This window comes from Lycorma delicatula, chromosome 7, assembly GCF_047948215.1.
Source record: "Lycorma delicatula isolate Av1 chromosome 7, ASM4794821v1, whole genome shotgun sequence".
Lineage (NCBI taxonomy): Eukaryota > Metazoa > Arthropoda > Insecta > Hemiptera > Fulgoridae > Lycorma > Lycorma delicatula.
Window position 1 is genome coordinate 135,838,388 of NC_134461.1, and position 18,874 is coordinate 135,857,261.

Below are 18,874 nucleotides of genomic sequence, written 5' to 3' on the forward strand. Positions count from 1 at the left end.
AAAACCAAACTAGTTTTAATACATTAGAAACAAAAAAAATAATATTTTCATCCAGATTTTTAAAATACATATTTACGTAAATAAGATTGTTATTTTGTGAAGCTACAAATTCTCATTACAAAATAAAAATTACGAGTTTGATTATGAGTAAACAACAAAGCTTTGTAAGAAACTTTTTTTAATTCGTACACATCAACAGGTACAGCTTTCATAATAATTACATGATACAAACATTTTTTTAATCCTAAAAATTGTTTAAGCTAAAATTTGACAATTTATTTTTCAGAGGTATTTTGGGAAAAGGAAAAATATTTTGATTAATCCTAAATCTCTAAGGGGGTTAAATTTAATCAGAGTTGAAAGCAAGTAGAGACAAATGTAGGAACTACAAACCTGGCTGGTATTTTTAAATAATAAACTACAGCTAAGAAGCAACTTTTTTCCACTAATCCTTAGAGATAAAAAAAAGGGGAAAAAGAATTGCACAACGACCACACTCACTTACTCACTCGCCCACCGTTACTAATTTTCCATTTCCTAAATAGACACAAAGAACTTTGGAAAGTTATTCTCAAGCAGGTATTTAAGGAAGTCGACCTAAGGCTGTACAAAGGATTTGGATTGTAAGAAAACATGGACCAGTAAATTAAATTTAGAAAGTTCATGAAGTTTGTTTTATGTTTCTAACAAAAACCGAGATAAAAAATTAATAAAGCGGTAAGCAATTTATCAAAAGAGCAATTAATCAAGATCTTAGCAATTTAAGTATAGTAATTACTATGATAAAATAAAAATTTACCGTGGAAAATTCATAATTTAATTGGGACCAAAAAAAAATTGGCGAGCAATTTTGGTCAAAATAAGAAATAAGCCTCATTCATCCTCTTACGGTCATTATGGAAGCTAAACAGAAAAAGGTATTTAAGGTGGTAAGAAAATATCATTCTGATTAACAACTACAAAATGTTATTTATTTTCATTTCTTATCTCGCTTCTCAACTAAAATGCAAATTAAGACACAAAGTAGGAAATGTTAGTTAAACATACATCTGCTACAAACTGCTAATCGTGAAAAGCATCCATCATTCACAAATAATTTCCCTTCTTCATGAACAGCAATAGCTTAAGTTGACACATAAGTTGACACATTTATCCCATAAAAGTCTTTGGAAAAAGTAACGGATAACAACCATTAAAGGGCTAAATTAAAAATAGGTTGATGTGGGATGTTGAGTAGACAGTAAGAGCTAAAAACTTGAAATTTAATATCCATCCCCTTGCTATAAACTATTACTAACAACTGATTTTTCTCTCATGTACTTCTGGGTATGAAAAAGTATATGCTTACCGATCTATGGGAAATACAAAAAGAAATTTAAAATTCAGCACGGATAATTAAAAAATTCTACATATATCTTTCCCATTTAATTACCCCTAAAACAACTAAGCTATATTAAGAGCACATTTTGTAGTTTCCATACATTTTGAAATTCATGACAAAACTAGAATTTGATTCAGAAAGTAACTTCAAAGATAATTTAAAATTTTGCTTCTTTTTTTCAGCCCTTAAAAGGTTGATAATCCTTGTCAAGAAACAGATGCTTACTGTTACTAATTAATGATTATTAATTAATTAATCCTTTTTATATTCAAAGAATCACTCATTTTTTTTTAAGGAAGTGAAGCCCTAAAATTGATAGGTTAAACTTAAATTTTAGCAGTTAATAAAAAAATGAACAGAGCAATGTAGCACACACTGATTTTTAAAAAAAAAAAAAAGTAAAAATCTTTTACGATTACTTTTTCAAAAGAATGTTTTCTGACAAAGCTACCTTCTACATTTTTGGTCACATTAAGTCATAATTGTCAGATTTGAGGATGAAAGAACCCTCAAGCCATTAGGAAAAACAGAAAATGATTAACAAAAATTAAAAATTAACAATGGGTGTGCACTGACTGCTTATAAAGATTCACTCTTCTTCACCAAACCAACAGTTACTAGCACTTGTTATCTAGACACGTTACAGGAGTCTGCAGTACCACAAATTCAACATCAACAAGCCAACACTTCTTATTAAGCGTTGGGTTGTTTACTTCTAACAATTTCCTCAACATTGGATCGGCCATGATGGACAAATTCCCTGGCCAATTCAATCTCCTGACATTACAAGCCATTTGATTTCTATTTTTGTGGGATTGTCAAAGGCAGGGTGTACCCAACAAAGGTTATCAACATGAATGAATTAGAAAAAAGAATTGAAGATGTAATTAATGGATTCAGTCTATATTCTTTGTAATAACTGGCATGAAATTGAATAAATCCAGAAATTTTGCACACTATGAAAGGAACTTGTTTGAAGTTAATAAGGGTTATAAACAAAATTATTTGAATTTCTTGTTTAACAATAAAAATGCATTCAAGTACATCGTTTTGTTATTTTTCTATTAAAACCTTAAATGCGCTGAATAATTTATATCACCTCTATATTAGCGTTACACAACAGACTAGACATAGTTATAGTGTGAAAGCTTTGTAAGTTTTCATGCCCAACTGCAGTGAGTAAGACCAGATTCCAGCAGGAAATAGAAGGGGACAGTCCCTTCTGATAACTTGAAATTGAATTATATGAAGTAAACAAAAGTTCAAAAGATTTAAAAGTAATACCCGATGAATTCTATAATGTTCTCACCAAACAAAGTAAACTGTTGTTTGACGGTGAAGAAAAAGGTTTACACAATTACAGTACAAAGTGCAGTCAACATTGAAATGATAAAACTGATGATAAATTGAATTAGGAATGTATATAGAATCCTATTACTACAGTTCTATTCCTATTTTACAGTAAGCAGCTTAATTGAAGTTAATTTTAAGCATTGAACTGAACAGCCACAAAGAACAGATGCATAGTAGAAGGAAATATTTAAGGAAACAAGGAGCAGGGGATGGACAAATGAAACAGGAATTAGACAACTGTGTGAGATTACTCAGGGCACAATCTGAAACAAGATTGAAAAAGGATAAACAGAGTCCCTAAGTAATGTAAATATTTTCAATATAATGAGCACAAAATTTTGGCACAAGAACAAAGAAATATAAAAAACTGTATTCTAAAAAAATTACAAGTCTTTCTTTCTAATTAAAAAAAATAATCATTATTCTATCAGAACAACAGGTATTGTTGGTACTTCATCCAGAAGCTGATTAAAGAATATATAAAATAACATCACCATATAACAAAATAATAAAATTTAGTTTATTCTTATGTCCAGTCTGACAATCAATGGATGGATCTTCAACTCCTATACCTTTATATATATATATATATATTTCACTTTCTTGTGGACACTATAACTGCCATAATTTTGTCCCAATCACTTTCAAATTGATACATAATATAACGACCCAAAATCTCTGTTGAGTTTGTTAATGGGCAAAATTAGACCGTGGGGCTGGAATGGAAAGGCTTTTTTCAAAAAACAAAATATCCCTATAACTTTCTTAAGTAAAATATCGAATTCATTTTAAAGTTCCTACTATTCTTTGGATAAGGACCTAAAACTTTCTAAGTAAAGTTTTTTGATATCACCGACCATTGGCCCAGAAGGTCAAGGAGATCAAGACAAAAAAAAAATCATACCTCCCTAAATAGACACAGTAACAAATCAGTTTAAAGTGGTCGTTAGTCCTCTAAACATTATTAAAACTTTTGTCTCAAATGATTTTTTATATGGCCAACCGTTACAGCAAGGGATGACCAATATGTTGCTGGAATTGTAAGAAGATGGGGCTTGTCGTACGCTAAACATGTGAAATTTTTTTCACATACAACCGTTGTTCTATTGCGTAAATTTGAAATATTTCTTAACTTCAAGTAGAAATCTTTTTTTATCCCCTACTTAGCACTGGTGAAATCTACCTCCACCTTCCGGCACACCTAAAGGGATTTTTTTTTTACATTAGAGTCAAGTTTTTCATGTATCTCAATATCTGATAATTATTTTATTCATTAAATTATTATTCATTCATCGGTTTTTAATTTCCCTTTCCTTGTTAATTTTTTTATTAAATTATAGCAGTTATATTTTTAATTATTTTAATAACTCTTTGTAATACAGTCACGCTTGTCATTTTCATAAATATTAATTGAATATGATTTTTTAAGATTTCTTTATCCTAATAACTAATTCCTAATTTAACAACTATCATTTGCTTCACACAAGTTTCATTGGTCGCTCTACAAAACACAAATTAATCTATTTTTGTTTTCCTTTTTTATTAACAACTATACTGAAATCTATTCTGAAAAAAGAAAATTATTAACATTTGTGATAATATACTGGAAGGTATATTGTCACTGGTTGCTGTCTACAGAAGTGTGTGAAAACTGCAGTTGTCCGTGAAATGCACATCACGGGCACAAAGGCTTTAGATTAAAATAAACCTTACTGATTTCATCAACTCATTCCCTCTCACATGTTTTGCCCGTACGATTACAATAGTGTGTGAACCAACAACTCTATACCCACATCTTCTCAACCCAATCCTTTTTTAAATATATAAACAAAATTTATTATCAACAGTAAGGTTAAACAATTTTTTTTTTAATGTTTTCATCAGTATTATCCTCAAAATTGCTTACATCATTATTACTACAATCACCATTATCAACTATAACATCATCATTATTTGATGTTATTTTTCATCCATTAAGTTCAACCTATAAAATTTTAGCATATTAACTAGCATTACTGATTTCATTGAGTACTTGTACTTTAACATTTATTACACTTGTGTCATATGCCGTAATATTTCTGCTGAAACATCATTTGTCAAAATTTTATCTTAGAAACGTTGTTTACGCGAATGCTTAAAGTTGTTTTATTCCAATAATGTTTTTGTTATTATTTTTTCTGCTGTGGTCGCAATGTTTCATAAAAGCAATTTCTATTTAACCAAACTAGTCTTGACTGTTTTTGTTATCTCTAATTTTAATGTTGTCAAAGTTCCTAGAAGTCTAAATTTTCTTTGTCTGCGATCACGTCATTTCCTCAACTTGTTCTTATTCAGCAATTATTTTATCAGTCTTGCATAACTCTTTTAATGGTCTGCTTGCTTTAAAAATAATCGTTGTTATGTTTTTCGTACCCAAACTTCCCGTTTATGCTAATCATTCTCACACTAATACTAGCACACTACCTCTTGTTGTACACACACACACACACACTCTTCTGTCCATTGCCTAGTTTGTTTCCTCCTCTTCTCATCATGCCACTTTTTCGTTAGTGCAGGAAAGACTTTCACGATGTGTGGGTGCACAGGCTGGTCCTCCGGCCTGGGGACCAGCCTGCGATTCGCTCTCTCTTCTCTCTCTCTCTCGTATAGTCCAGGACAGACTTTCATGATGTGTGGATCTGCGACTCGGTCACATTTCTCTCTCTCTCGTATATTGTGGTTATACTCGTGCATTCATAACGTGTTCGTACTAGAAACATTGTTTTTATGTGTTACACAATCAATACTGGACTTATACAGAGTGATTCAAAGAAACGGGGAATTTTGAAAGTTGTGTTGGTTGCCGTGGGTCCCTCCACACTGTCATTGTTTTACAAAAACAATGACAGTGTGGAGGGGAGCGCTTAGAGAATTTCGCCGTCATTTTAATCTGGGACAGCACGACCGTGTTCCATCAGCACATGCAATTAAAACATGGATATCTAATTTTGAGGAAACTGGTTCGGCAATGAAAAAGAAACCTCCAGGCCGTGAGCGAACCGTCCGTACACCACAGAATATTCAAGCTTTACAAGATGCTGTCACATGAAGTCCACATCGGTCAATCCGTCATCTCTCAGCATCTTTACAATTGCATAGTTCAAGTGTTCGAAGAATGTTAGTGAAGGACTTGCAATACCATCCATCCAAATTGCAGATCGTCCAGAAACTGAAACCAACGATGCAGTTGTGAGAGCACAATTCTATAATGCTTCAGAAAATAAATGATAACGAAGAGTTTGTGCACGAACTGTGGATGTCAGACGAAGGGCATTTCCACCTCAGTGGATTTGTTAACAAGAAAAATTTCAGATACTGGGCACAAGAAAATCCTACGCAGCTATACCAGCGTCTGTTGCACAGCCAGAAAGTGACCGAGTGGTGTGATCTTACGGTGTTATAGGCCCTTATTTTTTTGAGGATGAGAACGGTCTTGCGATTACAGTGACGTCGGCTCGTTACGTAGCCATGCTTCAAACTTTTGTTGTGGAACAACAAAAGAGATTTCCACCAATTCTTAACACAGCCTGGTTTCAACAAGATGGAGCAACGTCACATACTGCACGAATATCAATGGCAGCTGTATGCCGATTGTTTGGACAACGTGTCATTTCACGAAATGGTGACATTAGATGGCCTCCCAGATCACCTGATCTCTCAGCTTGTGATTACTTTTTGTGGGGTCACCTTAAAAGCAAAGTGATCCACAGCAGACCTGCTACAACGGAAGAACTGAAGGCAATGATCCGAGAAGCAATTGCGGAAGTTGAGATGTTAAGTCAAACCATGAACAATTTAACGAACAGACTTTGTGAGTGTTTACGTAGAAGAGGAGGTCACCTGGAAGATGTCATCTTTAAAAAATAAACTAAAATGTATGTATACTAAAATGGCAACATTTGTACAATTACATGAAATAAAATTCATTTTCTAAAAAAAATTTTTCATTAACGTTATTTCATTTTTTAAATTTCCCGTTTCTTTGAATCAACCTGTATTTATTTTGATCTTACAGAAGATAGTTACTGAAAATAAGTCACGTTTTCTTCCTCGTTTTAGTGTGGTAATACTCGGTCGCCATATCGTCTTGTTGTACTCTGTTGAAAGTGGTTCAGTTACTACAAACCAGCCAAATTTATGGAAGCAGGATCTTTCCAAACTGGTTATTACAAATTTGTGTATTTTTATTACCTCTGTATTTTCTGATACACCACTGTAGATTATGCCAAGTATATAAACTGCTGTATGTATATATGTGTACTTTAATTCACGAGTTCATTTTTTACAAAAAATAATGTGTGATTAAGGTCAATTAAAATTATTAATTGTGAAATGAATTACCATATGTATTGATTGCTTGAATTATTATTTTTCTGGTATTTTACGATATACATGAAATAATGTTTTTTAAATAAGTAAATTTCAGAATGTTTTATTAGTTTTTATACATTTGTTATTTATCGATGCTTAGGTTTTTGTAAATTGTACAGTACTTTTCCATTTTTGAGATCATCAGTAAATCACTTTAGTGACAAGGTGATTGAATAACTATCATTAATAATATTCTAGTTGTTCATTAAAACTCTTTGTTTAAATGTCAGTTGATCTTATATCTTATAGTTATGCAAAATAGCTGAAAATCATGTACTGGAGTTAAATTGAGCTCATGTTTTCATGTTAACATTGTGCATATGAAAATGAAAATAAAGACTGTCTGATTTATTACTGTTCTTCAATATGTTAATATATACATAGTTTACATTAACGCACAATATTAAAACGGTGCAGTGGTTCACATTTTTGTGTATTGTTTATGAATTTCTGCGATGATGTTCAGTATCATTGCATTTTGTAACTAAGAGATGGCACCACTAAAAGTTGAAAATTCAGAATTATGTATCTTGTTTTTAGAAGCTCTGTATGCGATTTAGTTGTATCACCGATAATTGTGTTGTGAATTTTTACTATAGAGATAACATATTTTTCAAAACCTATAATGTTGTTTGTTTAAATTTAAATACATTTTTTTGTTTAGCTTTATGCCTAGTTTATAAGAACAAAACATGTAGAATAATATTAATTGCATGAAATTTGAATGTAATTGATTATATTGTAATTAACTTTCTTTTTATACTGGAATATTATCGTGGCCTTTTTCTACAACAAACTAGAAATGCAAGTTTTAATTATTTAATGATAAGTATGAAGATGTTCATAAATCAGAAAAGGCCAGTGCTAAGAATTATTGTAGTTTATTTTTCTAAGTTAATGACGTTTGTTCATTGCTAAATTTTTTATTATTACAGAATATGTCAGTAATGCAACAGTTTTCCAGTTACACTATGTTTATTGATGTTATGTTTATAAGTATATGATTGTAAAAAAGGTGATTTAAGTTCTTTTGTTTTCAGGCTTTGTTAAATTGCAGATTTTCATATTATTAGCCTATATGCAGTTTATTTGTGTGATAAATTAAAGTCCAATTTCTTATGGCAAAAACGAGCTGTGTCATTTTATTTTTGTTAATTTTAGCCAACAATCGTATTTCTTTTTTGCCTTCATGACAGTATTATTCATTTTTACAGATTCATCGCAGATTTTATTTCAATTATCAATACAGTTTGTATTTTCATACATATTTTTCTAAGTTTTAAAGCATAGTATTATAATTTCCAAATTGTAAAATCATTCCTAGCATTGAAATATATTATTTAGATGAGTTAATTTTATAATAAACTCTTGAAATTTAAAGGGAATTTGGGCATTCTTATTTTTACTATCATTATTCAAATTTACATCCAGTAAATCCCTAACTTTAAACATTATTTTTGTTCTTATTTAAATAATCTTAAAGATATTAAAAAAAAAAATGCTGCAGTTTTATAATCTACTTTTTAATATGAAATCCAGTATAAAATTAGCAAAATTTACTCGATTCAATTTCACATTCCTAAGATGTTTTGCAATTTTTTTCTATTTCTGTGCTACATTGTTATAACTTACATTCTTGTTACATTGTTATAGGAAAATGATTATGATACATAATCGCAATCTTTTCTTGCTTAAATTAACCCTACCCTTTCCTCTTGTTTTTGAGATTTACAATACTTCTGTAATGTTACTACTTTTTATATCTTTATCTCCCGCTTTTATTGTAAATCATGTACCTTTTCACTATTATCATACCTACCTGCTGTAAATCCTCATTTTTATACAACTTAAATCTACATTTTGCTTATTTATTTTATCTTGTAATTTTTTTAAAAAATCATCCTTGACTTTCTGATCTGACCTTGCCTGAATTCATGATATTCTTTGTAAATAGTTATTATAGAACATTACATTTTAACTTTATGTACCGCATGTATGATATACTTCCTTCTGTAAACTACATTTACATTCACACTTGCATTTTTAGATTTCACAACACTTACATTTTCCTATCCAATAATTCATCACTTTACAGATTTTATCCTACACACCACCCATACTCTTACATAATAATTAAAAACCAGCTCTCCTCTTCTCTTCACTATGATAACTTAATCATGACTGAAACAGTTCTAATAGTTATGCCTTATGAAGATAATTCCTATTCACTCTACCATCTCAATCTCCCAAAATAGCTGTTGCCACTAACACCAAAATTGTTGTACAGGATTTTCAATAAACATGTAATTATATTAATTTTGCAAAAAGGTAAATCCATCTACAAACAACTACGTAGAGAAAGACAGAAAATGTAAAAAATGGAGTAATACATACTCCTAAAAGAAATGTTTATAACATCTGTTTTTTGTTGTTATACTAGTGATGATCCCACCTACAATTTTGAATTTGCACGTTTCAAAACATATATCTAATCAATATTTATATTATGGACATAAAAAAATAGTCCACACCTCACTCTTCTCTGCATGGTTTCAAAACATTTAACTAATTAAAGACTTTCTAGTAATATAAATAGATAAAGAGTAAATAGGTTAAGATTAACTAACAAAATAACCTCATAATACTAAAGCACATCTCTAGCAACATAAGATTAAACTAATACTAATTACATATTACAAAATAAATTCATCATACTCCTGATTACCATTAAAAAATTAATACCATTTTTAGTTGTTCAGTAAAAAAATAAAATCTATCAGCTGATTTTTAAAGTAAATATTTCCCTAGAAAAACAAATAATAAAATTAAAATATAATTGAATGGACAAAGCTAATTTATTAAGTCACTAACAGAAAAAATATCATAATAGAAGAAATTTGTTATTAAATAATTGTACTTTCAGTAAAAGAAAAGTATTATTATTTATTAAAACTCAAGTATTATAATTTAGAACCTTTTCATATCTGATTGACATACAGTATAAAATAACAAGATGTATACACAGGTTGCATAGTACATCCCATTTTTGAGTAACCAGCTCTTTTATTTAAAATAGTAAAAAAATTCATAAAGCACTTAAAATGGAAATTTTCTATTCTCCATCATGACACTGCTAGAACAGAATATATGATGATGTTCTTAAAGACAGCAATATCATTAGTAAATCAGCAGAAATTGAACAGAAGCGATTAAAAAATTCTTTATTGATTAGCAATTAAATACAAAAATTTCAATAGAATTTCTAAAAATACTTTTAAAATAACTAGGGCGGAAAAATGTTAGTAAAAAATAAATGATACAATTTAAGCAAGATATTCCCAGACACGCAATAAGAATAACCATATGATGCGATACTAGTACTACCAAACTTGAAACTGATAAGAAAAAAAATACACAGAAATTAGTAAGTAATATTCTGAACATGTCACAACAACTGACTGACCTGTTGACTGGAACAATCCTCCTGTCTGTGATGCATTGTTAGGTGTACCAGGAGTACCTCCAAAGACTGAAGAACCACCAAAAACTGAACCAGGACTTCCTCCAAATCCCCCACCACTAAAACCACATTAAAAAATAAAAAGAAAGGTTATTATATTTTAAATAAATCTTAAAATAAGGCCTGATGAAAATGTACATTACTAACTCAAAATTACCTCCAAGTTTCAAAACTAATTAATGACAGTCAGTAACAGTAATAATAATTTGTTGGTGTGGTCTGCTTTGCCCTGATGAATGGAATATGATCTACCATCAAGAGGTAGGTACACATTTCATTCATCAGATGCAGGTATGCTACGGTATGCTTTGAGTACGCTCAGAACTTGGAGGTGGAAGGATGTTCATTATTTATTTACTTCACTTTAGGTCTGTTTTTTCTCCTATTTCTTGTCAGATTTTCAAGGTGTTTGTTGCAAATGAAGTGTGAAAGATATGACTGTATGTATTTCAACACTGAACATTGTGTGGATGTGTTTAGTTTAACTGTTTTTTAATTATTATTTGAACTATTTTGTGTATTTAAGTACATTCGTGTTACTGTTTGTGTGATCTATACTGTGTGTTATCATTATCTAACTTATAGCATTGATATTATATTCTACTATTTATTAATATAATAGAGTGATATCAAGACAGTAAGTAATTATCTTATTGATTTAAGCTAAGTTAATTTAAATTTATTTAAATAAGGTACACAGAGTGTTTGGTGAACACGAGCCCTTTGTATAAAGTGTCCTGGGATACAGGCCCTTTTAGAATGGATCCATTCAAGGCTGGCAGGACCTTAAGCAGGTCATCGGTAAGGGTCATTAACCTTCCACTAGTACTGAGGAAGGATGAGTAGCGATGGTTGAGATCATGCCCACGAAGGTTCCAAAAGCTACTGCAGCAGAACAAGTAAAAAAGAGGAAACAAGTTCCCGATGAGGAAGAGAAGGTTCTCATGGAGAACAAATTTGTGGGTCTGACCACCAAACTTGAGGAGATCTCTGGCGACTTTCAACGGTCTATCGATAAGAATAATAAGACAGCGCTTAAACTTGTTCAGGACGAATTGGCAAAACTTGTGGAGGAAATCAGTATGTACAAGATGGCACTGAAGAAGATGGATAGTAAAGCACCTACATAAGGTGCCGCAAGTCAAACTGAGACTGAACCTGATTTAAGCAATACTCTCCACCAACTGGAAGAGAGAGAGGAGGACGATGAAATAACTGACATAATAAGAAAGAAATGACTGAAGGAATTCTACCACCACATAAAAGAAAGAAGCGCTATTTAGAGAAGATGGAGACTGATGAGGCTGCATTGTTGGATTTGGCCTTGATAAAGAATGGGTTTACCACAACCTTTTTAGAACAATCTCTAATGTTAGGCGAATGGCACTCAACAAATAAGCTCAAGGTCAGTCAGCTGCTGGGACATAATTCATTGACCACAATACTCCTTGGTGAAGAAATAGAGGAGTCGAAAAAGACCCTTTACGTAACTGTAATCAATTCTACACAAGAAGTAAAGATAGTTAATGACCTTAAAAACATCTTGGCAAAGTAAATGAACTGGTGAAGGTGAAAGTCATTTTCGGGGCAGCAGCCAACAAAGCTGGTACATTAATGAAAAAATTATTGGAGTATGCAGGGAGAAGGAAGAATGGAAGCATAGAAACCCATCTGGAGCAGATAGCTCAACGCAGTGCATCTGTTGGGAAAATCCCCTCCCCACACTAAGAATATTGCTGTCAGGGCGGAGGGCAGGAAATATGCAGATCTAAAACAGGTAAAGGAAATGAGGTACTGGAGATCCAGTCCCTATGGAATGGTCAGAATAAAGACGTTCTGATCCGAGTGAAAGATGAGGGACAGGGGGCAGAGTTACTCCAGAAAAGGATTATTTATTTACTTCACTTTAGGTCTGTTTTTTCTCCTATTTCTTGTCAGATTTTCAAGGTGTTTGTTGCAAATGAAGTGTGAAAGATATGACTGTATGTATTTCAACACTGAACATTGTGTGGATGTGTTTAGTTTAACTGTTTTTTAATTATTATTTGAACTATTTTGTGTATTTAAGTACATTCGTGTTACTGTTTGTGTGATCTATACTGTGTGTTATCATTATCTAACTTATAGCATTGATATTATATTCTACTATTTATTAATATAATAGAGTGATATCAAGACAGTAAGTAATTATCTTATTGATTTAAGCTAAGTTAATTTAAATTTATTTAAATAAGGTACACAGAGTGTTTGGTGAACACGAGCCCTTTGTATAAAGTGTCCTGGGATACAGGCCCTTTTAGAATGGATCCATTCAAGGCTGGCAGGACCTTAAGCAGGTCATCGGTAAGGGTCATTAACCTTCCACTAGTACTGAGGAAGGATGAGTAGCGATGGTTGAGATCATGCCCACGAAGGTTCCAAAAGCTACTGCAGCAGAACAAGTAAAAAAGAGGAAACAAGTTCCCGATGAGGAAGAGAAGGTTCTCATGGAGAACAAATTTGTGGGTCTGACCACCAAACTTGAGGAGATCTCTGGCGACTTTCAACGGTCTATCGATAAGAATAATAAGACATCTGTTGGGAAAATCCCCTCCCCACACTAAGAATATTGCTGTCAGGGCGGAGGGCAGGAAATATGCAGATCTAAAACAGGTAAAGGAAATGAGGTACTGGAGATCCAGTCCCTATGGAATGGTCAGAATAAAGACGTTCTGATCCGAGTGAAAGATGAGGGACAGGGGGCAGAGTTACTCCAGAAAAGGATTCAAGAAGGTGTGCAAGGGGTGTCCAAGTTACCTGCAAAAACAGCTAACGTCGATGAACTGACCTCAACAGAAGATATACAAAAAGCTCTCCTCACCGAGGTAAACCTTGACGACAATTATTGTCAAACTTTGACAATGAAACACACCTTTGGAAACACCAAAGTAGCCACACTAACAATCCCAGCCAGGTGTGCAGAATCTGTAAGTGACAGATTAAAGATGGGCTAGGTGTCCTATTGAGTGGTCCCCAGCATGGAGACAAACGAACGTTATAGATGTTGGGTAGAAGGACATAGAGCCACAAAATGCAAGGACTGGACAGGTCAAAGTATTGCTTTAATTGTGGCAGAGAGGGCAATTTTAAAGCCCAATGTACAGAAAAATCCTGGTCACAGGATTGGGGAGTCAGTTGAGTGGGATCTGTAAATGAGGTTCTTCAACTCGATACAAATAGAAGCAGGCCCTCCCACGACCTCTTGTGACCTCATTGGCAAAGGAGGACTGTGATTTCATACTCATTGGTGAGTTGAATCATCGACAGTAAATAACTGGTGGATGACAATACTGACTGAACAATTAGAAGAACCTTCAATGTCTTCCTGGTCAGCCACTCTGGAAGTTGCATGGGCCAAGTTGGGGAGTGAGGCAATCTTCAGCTGCTACATCTCACCTAATGTTAACACGGACGACTTCATGAGCTGTATAGCTCATGAAGTCATGATAAACTGGTTTGTGCACTAGGATGATGGACTCATACTATCTTAGTGGCCAGAGATTTCAATTCTAAGTGCATTGATAGGGGGGGGGGGTCATGTGGCCCGATTAAAGAGGGTTGATCCTTGCAGAGGTAATGGCTTATTATGACTGATAACTTGAACACTGGGGAAACATCCACCTTCAAAAGAATATAGGTCCATAGTTCTACCCATGACCTCACATTTGTATCAGTGGATCTTGCCGTGAAAATTTCAGGATGGCAAGTTGTAGACACAATCGCTCAGCAACCACAAATGCATTGAATTTGTGGTAGCTGAAGTAGTCAATAGGCGCCTTTGCAGGGGCTTCATGTGAAGGATCCAGAAGGAAGAGCTGGACTCTTACTAAAGGTGTTCAGAGAAAACACAGAAACTGACCTTCTGGAAACAAAAGAAATAATGAAGTCGGAGGACCATAGAAATATTGCGTATAATGAATGATAGGATGATACTATACTATGTAAGTATAAAATTTATGTTGATTTGGAGAGAGTGGACTGCATAAGACAATGCTAGGGCTGGAACAATCCCTTGGACCATGAAATACTTGATATATAAGATAAACGATATTTACTTTATAGTAAGATTTATTTAACTACAAGACATAGCAAATGCACTTAATCATACACTGACTGGCCTTACAACAAATACTAAATCCGACTGACTTGCAGGTAGAGGCGATCTTGCTCCTGATAAGTACTAAAACATGACTGCTCACTGCTGGAGCAAAGACGATGTTGCTCCTGACAAATGCTATGCGCAACTCACTTAATGACCAGCTACAACCAAACCTTATTACAAGTTCTCCCACCACTTCTCAATGTCCAACATGCCGCCAGCCAAAGAGTATATTTTTTAATATACTTTTTATTAATTAAACATGAAAAAGTAATAAAGAATTAAATCAAACAAACAAAATTACATAGTGCTCACCAAAACAGTTACGCAAAACACAAAAGATTTAAACAAAATTAAAGGTAAAGTTCATGAAATTATTATTTATCATGTTTATTGGAGTCTGTAAGTTCACATAATTTCACAACAGGTCGCTTAAACATTCCTTGCTCATTACAAAGTGTCACTACATGCACCAGGTTATCTGCAACGGAATGAATCTGATCAACAGTCGCTATCTTCCAGTGTAGTGGTGGTAGGTTATCTTCTTTAATGATGACTACATCACCAACCTTGAGATTGGCTTCCGTCATTGTCCATTTTTGGCATTGTTGAAGGGTGTTCAGGAAATCCACTGACCATTCCTTCCAGATCTGCTGAGTCATCTGCTGGACATGCTGCCAACAATCCAACCTGTTAACAGCTGTATCACATAGGTCTGAGTTAGGAATGAGAAAGTGACCAGAAATAAGGTAGGATGTACAGAAAAGATTGTCAGATAATTTTGACAAAGGACTTGAAATTAGACAAGTCTCAATTAGAACTAATAGAATAGCCATCTCTTCAAATGTTAAGCTGCTATTTGTTTAAGTTGGTATTTCATAGATTTGACGGCCGCTTTTCATATGCCTCCAAAATGTGGAGAATATGGTGGTATAAAAGTCCACTGGCACAATTCCGATGATGATTCTCAAATATTTTGATGCTGTTATCATTTACCTCATAATGCGCTCCTTTAAAATTTTCACCATTATCACTATACAGATTCACTCTTCACACCATAAAACGACGAAGTGCAGCTTTAAAGGCTTCTGTAGTTAGGTCGCTTACTAATTCCATTTGATTTGCTCACATTACTAAGCAGACAAAAACAGCTACGTAAACTTTAACCTTGGGTTTAGAACGACGTGTTCCAGTTTTGATATACATAGGGCATGCATAATCAATTCGTCTGTTAATAAAAGCGTGAGCAGGATGCAACCGATAAGATGGGAAGTTTCCCATCAACTGAGAATGAGTTACAAAATTTAGTTTAAAACAGGTTACACAATTGTGAAGAACAGTTCTAGTCAGGCATCATATACCTGGGATCCAATGTTTTTCCCGTAAAGACAAGATGATTTTAACTGCAGACTGGTATGCATAAGGCGAAGATGTTAATTTTCAATGATGAGATGTGAAAAGTGATTGGTTGGATTTATGATAAGGTAATTCTGAATTTTGTAGGTGTCCCCCTACTGACAGTATTCCTAGATTGTCCAGAAATGGATGTAGATCTCTAATAGATGATTTAGTTTGTAACATTTCTCCATTTTACAAGGCTATAATTTCTTGAGGTTAGCTGGATTTCTGGCATATTTTGATACAAACATAAAAAGCAGCATCTAACTCTGATACAGATAAGTCTGAGGAAGCTTTCAGTCTCGGAGTTGTTTGATAATTATTAACAAACCTTATACAATAGGCAATGGTTCTCTGCAGACGCAGTAATTTAGAAAAATTAGAAACTAAACTAATCTTTTGTTTCTGCTCAGGAACTTTTTTAATAAGTTCAGGTGTTTTCAATCAAATTCTGCAAATATTTGTGTCTTGATAAGTTACTTATTCACCGGTTAAAATCCACCCTAGTTCAGTATTTTGTAAAACTGGATAGCTTCCCTTGTGAGTTAATTGGTCCATACGTAAGATTTTTGGAAACAGTTGAGCGCCCAATAACATATTTTCCTTTTGGGGTGTGTTAAAAAACAGTTCAGCTAGCTATATTGCAGAAAAGATAAAGATGCTACGATTTGCTGATGATATAGTAATTCTAGCCGAGAGTAAAAAGGATTAAGAAGGAACAATGAACGGCATGGATGAAGTTCTATGCAAGAACTACCGCATGAAAATAAACAAGAACAAAACAAAAGTAATGAAATGTAGTAGAAATAACAAAGATGGACCACTGAATGTGAAAATCGGAGGAGAAAAGATTATGGAGGTAGAAGAATTTTGTTATTTGGGAAGTAGAATTACTAAAGATGGACGAAGCAGGAGCGATATAAAATGCCGAATAGCACAGGCAAAACGAGCCTTCAGTCAGAAATATAATATGTTTACATCAAAAATTAATTTAAATGTCAGGAAAAGTGTTTTGAAAGCATATGTTTGGAGTGTCGCTTTATATGGAAGTGGAACTTGGATGATCGGAGTATCTGAGAAGAAAATATTACAAGCTTTTGAAATGAGGTGCTATAGGAGAATGTTAAAAATCAGATGGGAGGATAAAGTGACAAATGAAGAGGTGTGGCAGCAACAAGTAGATGAAGAAAGAAGGATTTAGAAAACAGTTATGAAGGATAAGGAACTAAAGAAATAATGAAATCGGAGGACCATAGAAATGTTGGATATAATCCTCTCATACCGTCCCTCTGGAGGCAGTGTTGGTGGTGGCTGGTATGCTTCCATTAAGCCTGATAATAAGGAAGAACAGAAGTTTCAGAAAGCCTACTCAAGGCAGATGAAAGGAAGAATCTGCTCAGAAGATGGCAAAATAGATGGGACCATGCTGTGATGGGTCAGTGGACTCATCAGCTTATCCTGATCATAGAAGCCTGGGTACTTAGAAAACGTGGAGATCGATATTTGGATAGCCAAGTGGACATGAATCATTCAGTATGTACCTTCATGCCATAGGAAGACACCCAGCGCCAGTTCATAGATATTACAAGGCTGATGACGATATATACCACACCTTCTTTCAGTGCAAAAGACAGGCTGAAAACAGACTCTGTTTGGAGCAATTTAAGGACCCTGAAGAGGTAAGGAGGACGATGCTAAGGGGCAAGGAAGAATGAAAGACTTGTTTGAAGTGGTTTGGACATGTCAAAACGTCGATGAAAAGGGAAGAATAAATCACAAAATGAAAGTCTTGAATCACAAGGGGAAGAATGGGTGAGGGAAAGCCTGTGCGGTGAGGTGGTCAGAGAGGCCTTCTGAGATAGTCAGGTCACTACTGCTAAGGAACCATACAGGACTCTATCTCTACTGTTCTTGGAAGCCCATGCCCCGAGTAGTGCCACCAAGGCGGGTATCGGGGCATGTTCTATGAGAAAAAGGTGCTTTTAGTGAGTCCCTGCATTAGGTCACACAGCAGTGCGGGCTGCTGGGCATCTAATTGTAAATTTTCCCTCCTCCCACAGGAAAAAAGTGCAAGTGGTTGCAAAAACATAATCAGGGTAAAGCAGACAGCATGTATCTAAATAGAGGTTAATTTGCTTATTTGTTATCAAATGCAATTTTCTCAATTGCTTTAGGAAACAGCAAAGATTTACATTCTTTAGTAATGCTAAAGAATGTAAACCATTATTTAGCATTGCTAAAGAATGCATTACATTCTTTAATGCATTAAAGAATGCATTAGATTCAATCTAATAATGAATTAGAATAATTCATTATTATTATAATGAATTAGAATAATTCATTATTATTCTAATTATTGTAATGCTAACCACTCATTCATAAAGTATATAATAACTCTCATACTACGTACATAAATGACAAAACTGACTATTACATCATACCTATTCCACTAATATTTAGATAGATGCTAACTATCTAACATTTCATAGTTTGGCTGATAATAGTGTTATTAGCATTATGCAAAGAAACCCCATGGAGACAGGTTAAAAAGTGACTTCAGCCAGATAATTGAATACTTACACATTCTTGATCCATGGTATATGTTTTTTTTCAATAAATGGATGTTGTATATTTAAATTCCAACAATGCAGTTTAAATCTCTCTCTCTCTCTCT

At 33.6% G+C, this 18,874-nt stretch overlaps 1 protein-coding gene across 4 annotated transcripts in view; it reads right to left on the minus strand.

Moving 5' to 3' along the window:
- The window catches only part of LOC142327260 (uncharacterized), a 170,309-nt gene that overhangs the window by 35,299 nt on the left and 116,136 nt on the right, over positions 1-18,874 (minus strand). For all 4 annotated transcript variants that reach the window (XM_075370119.1, XM_075370117.1, XM_075370120.1 and 1 more), the window contains one exon: positions 10,608-10,723. In XM_075370119.1, coding sequence (XP_075226234.1) covers positions 10,608-10,723 — 116 coding nt within the window. The remainder of the gene's footprint in view (positions 1-10,607; positions 10,724-18,874) is intronic.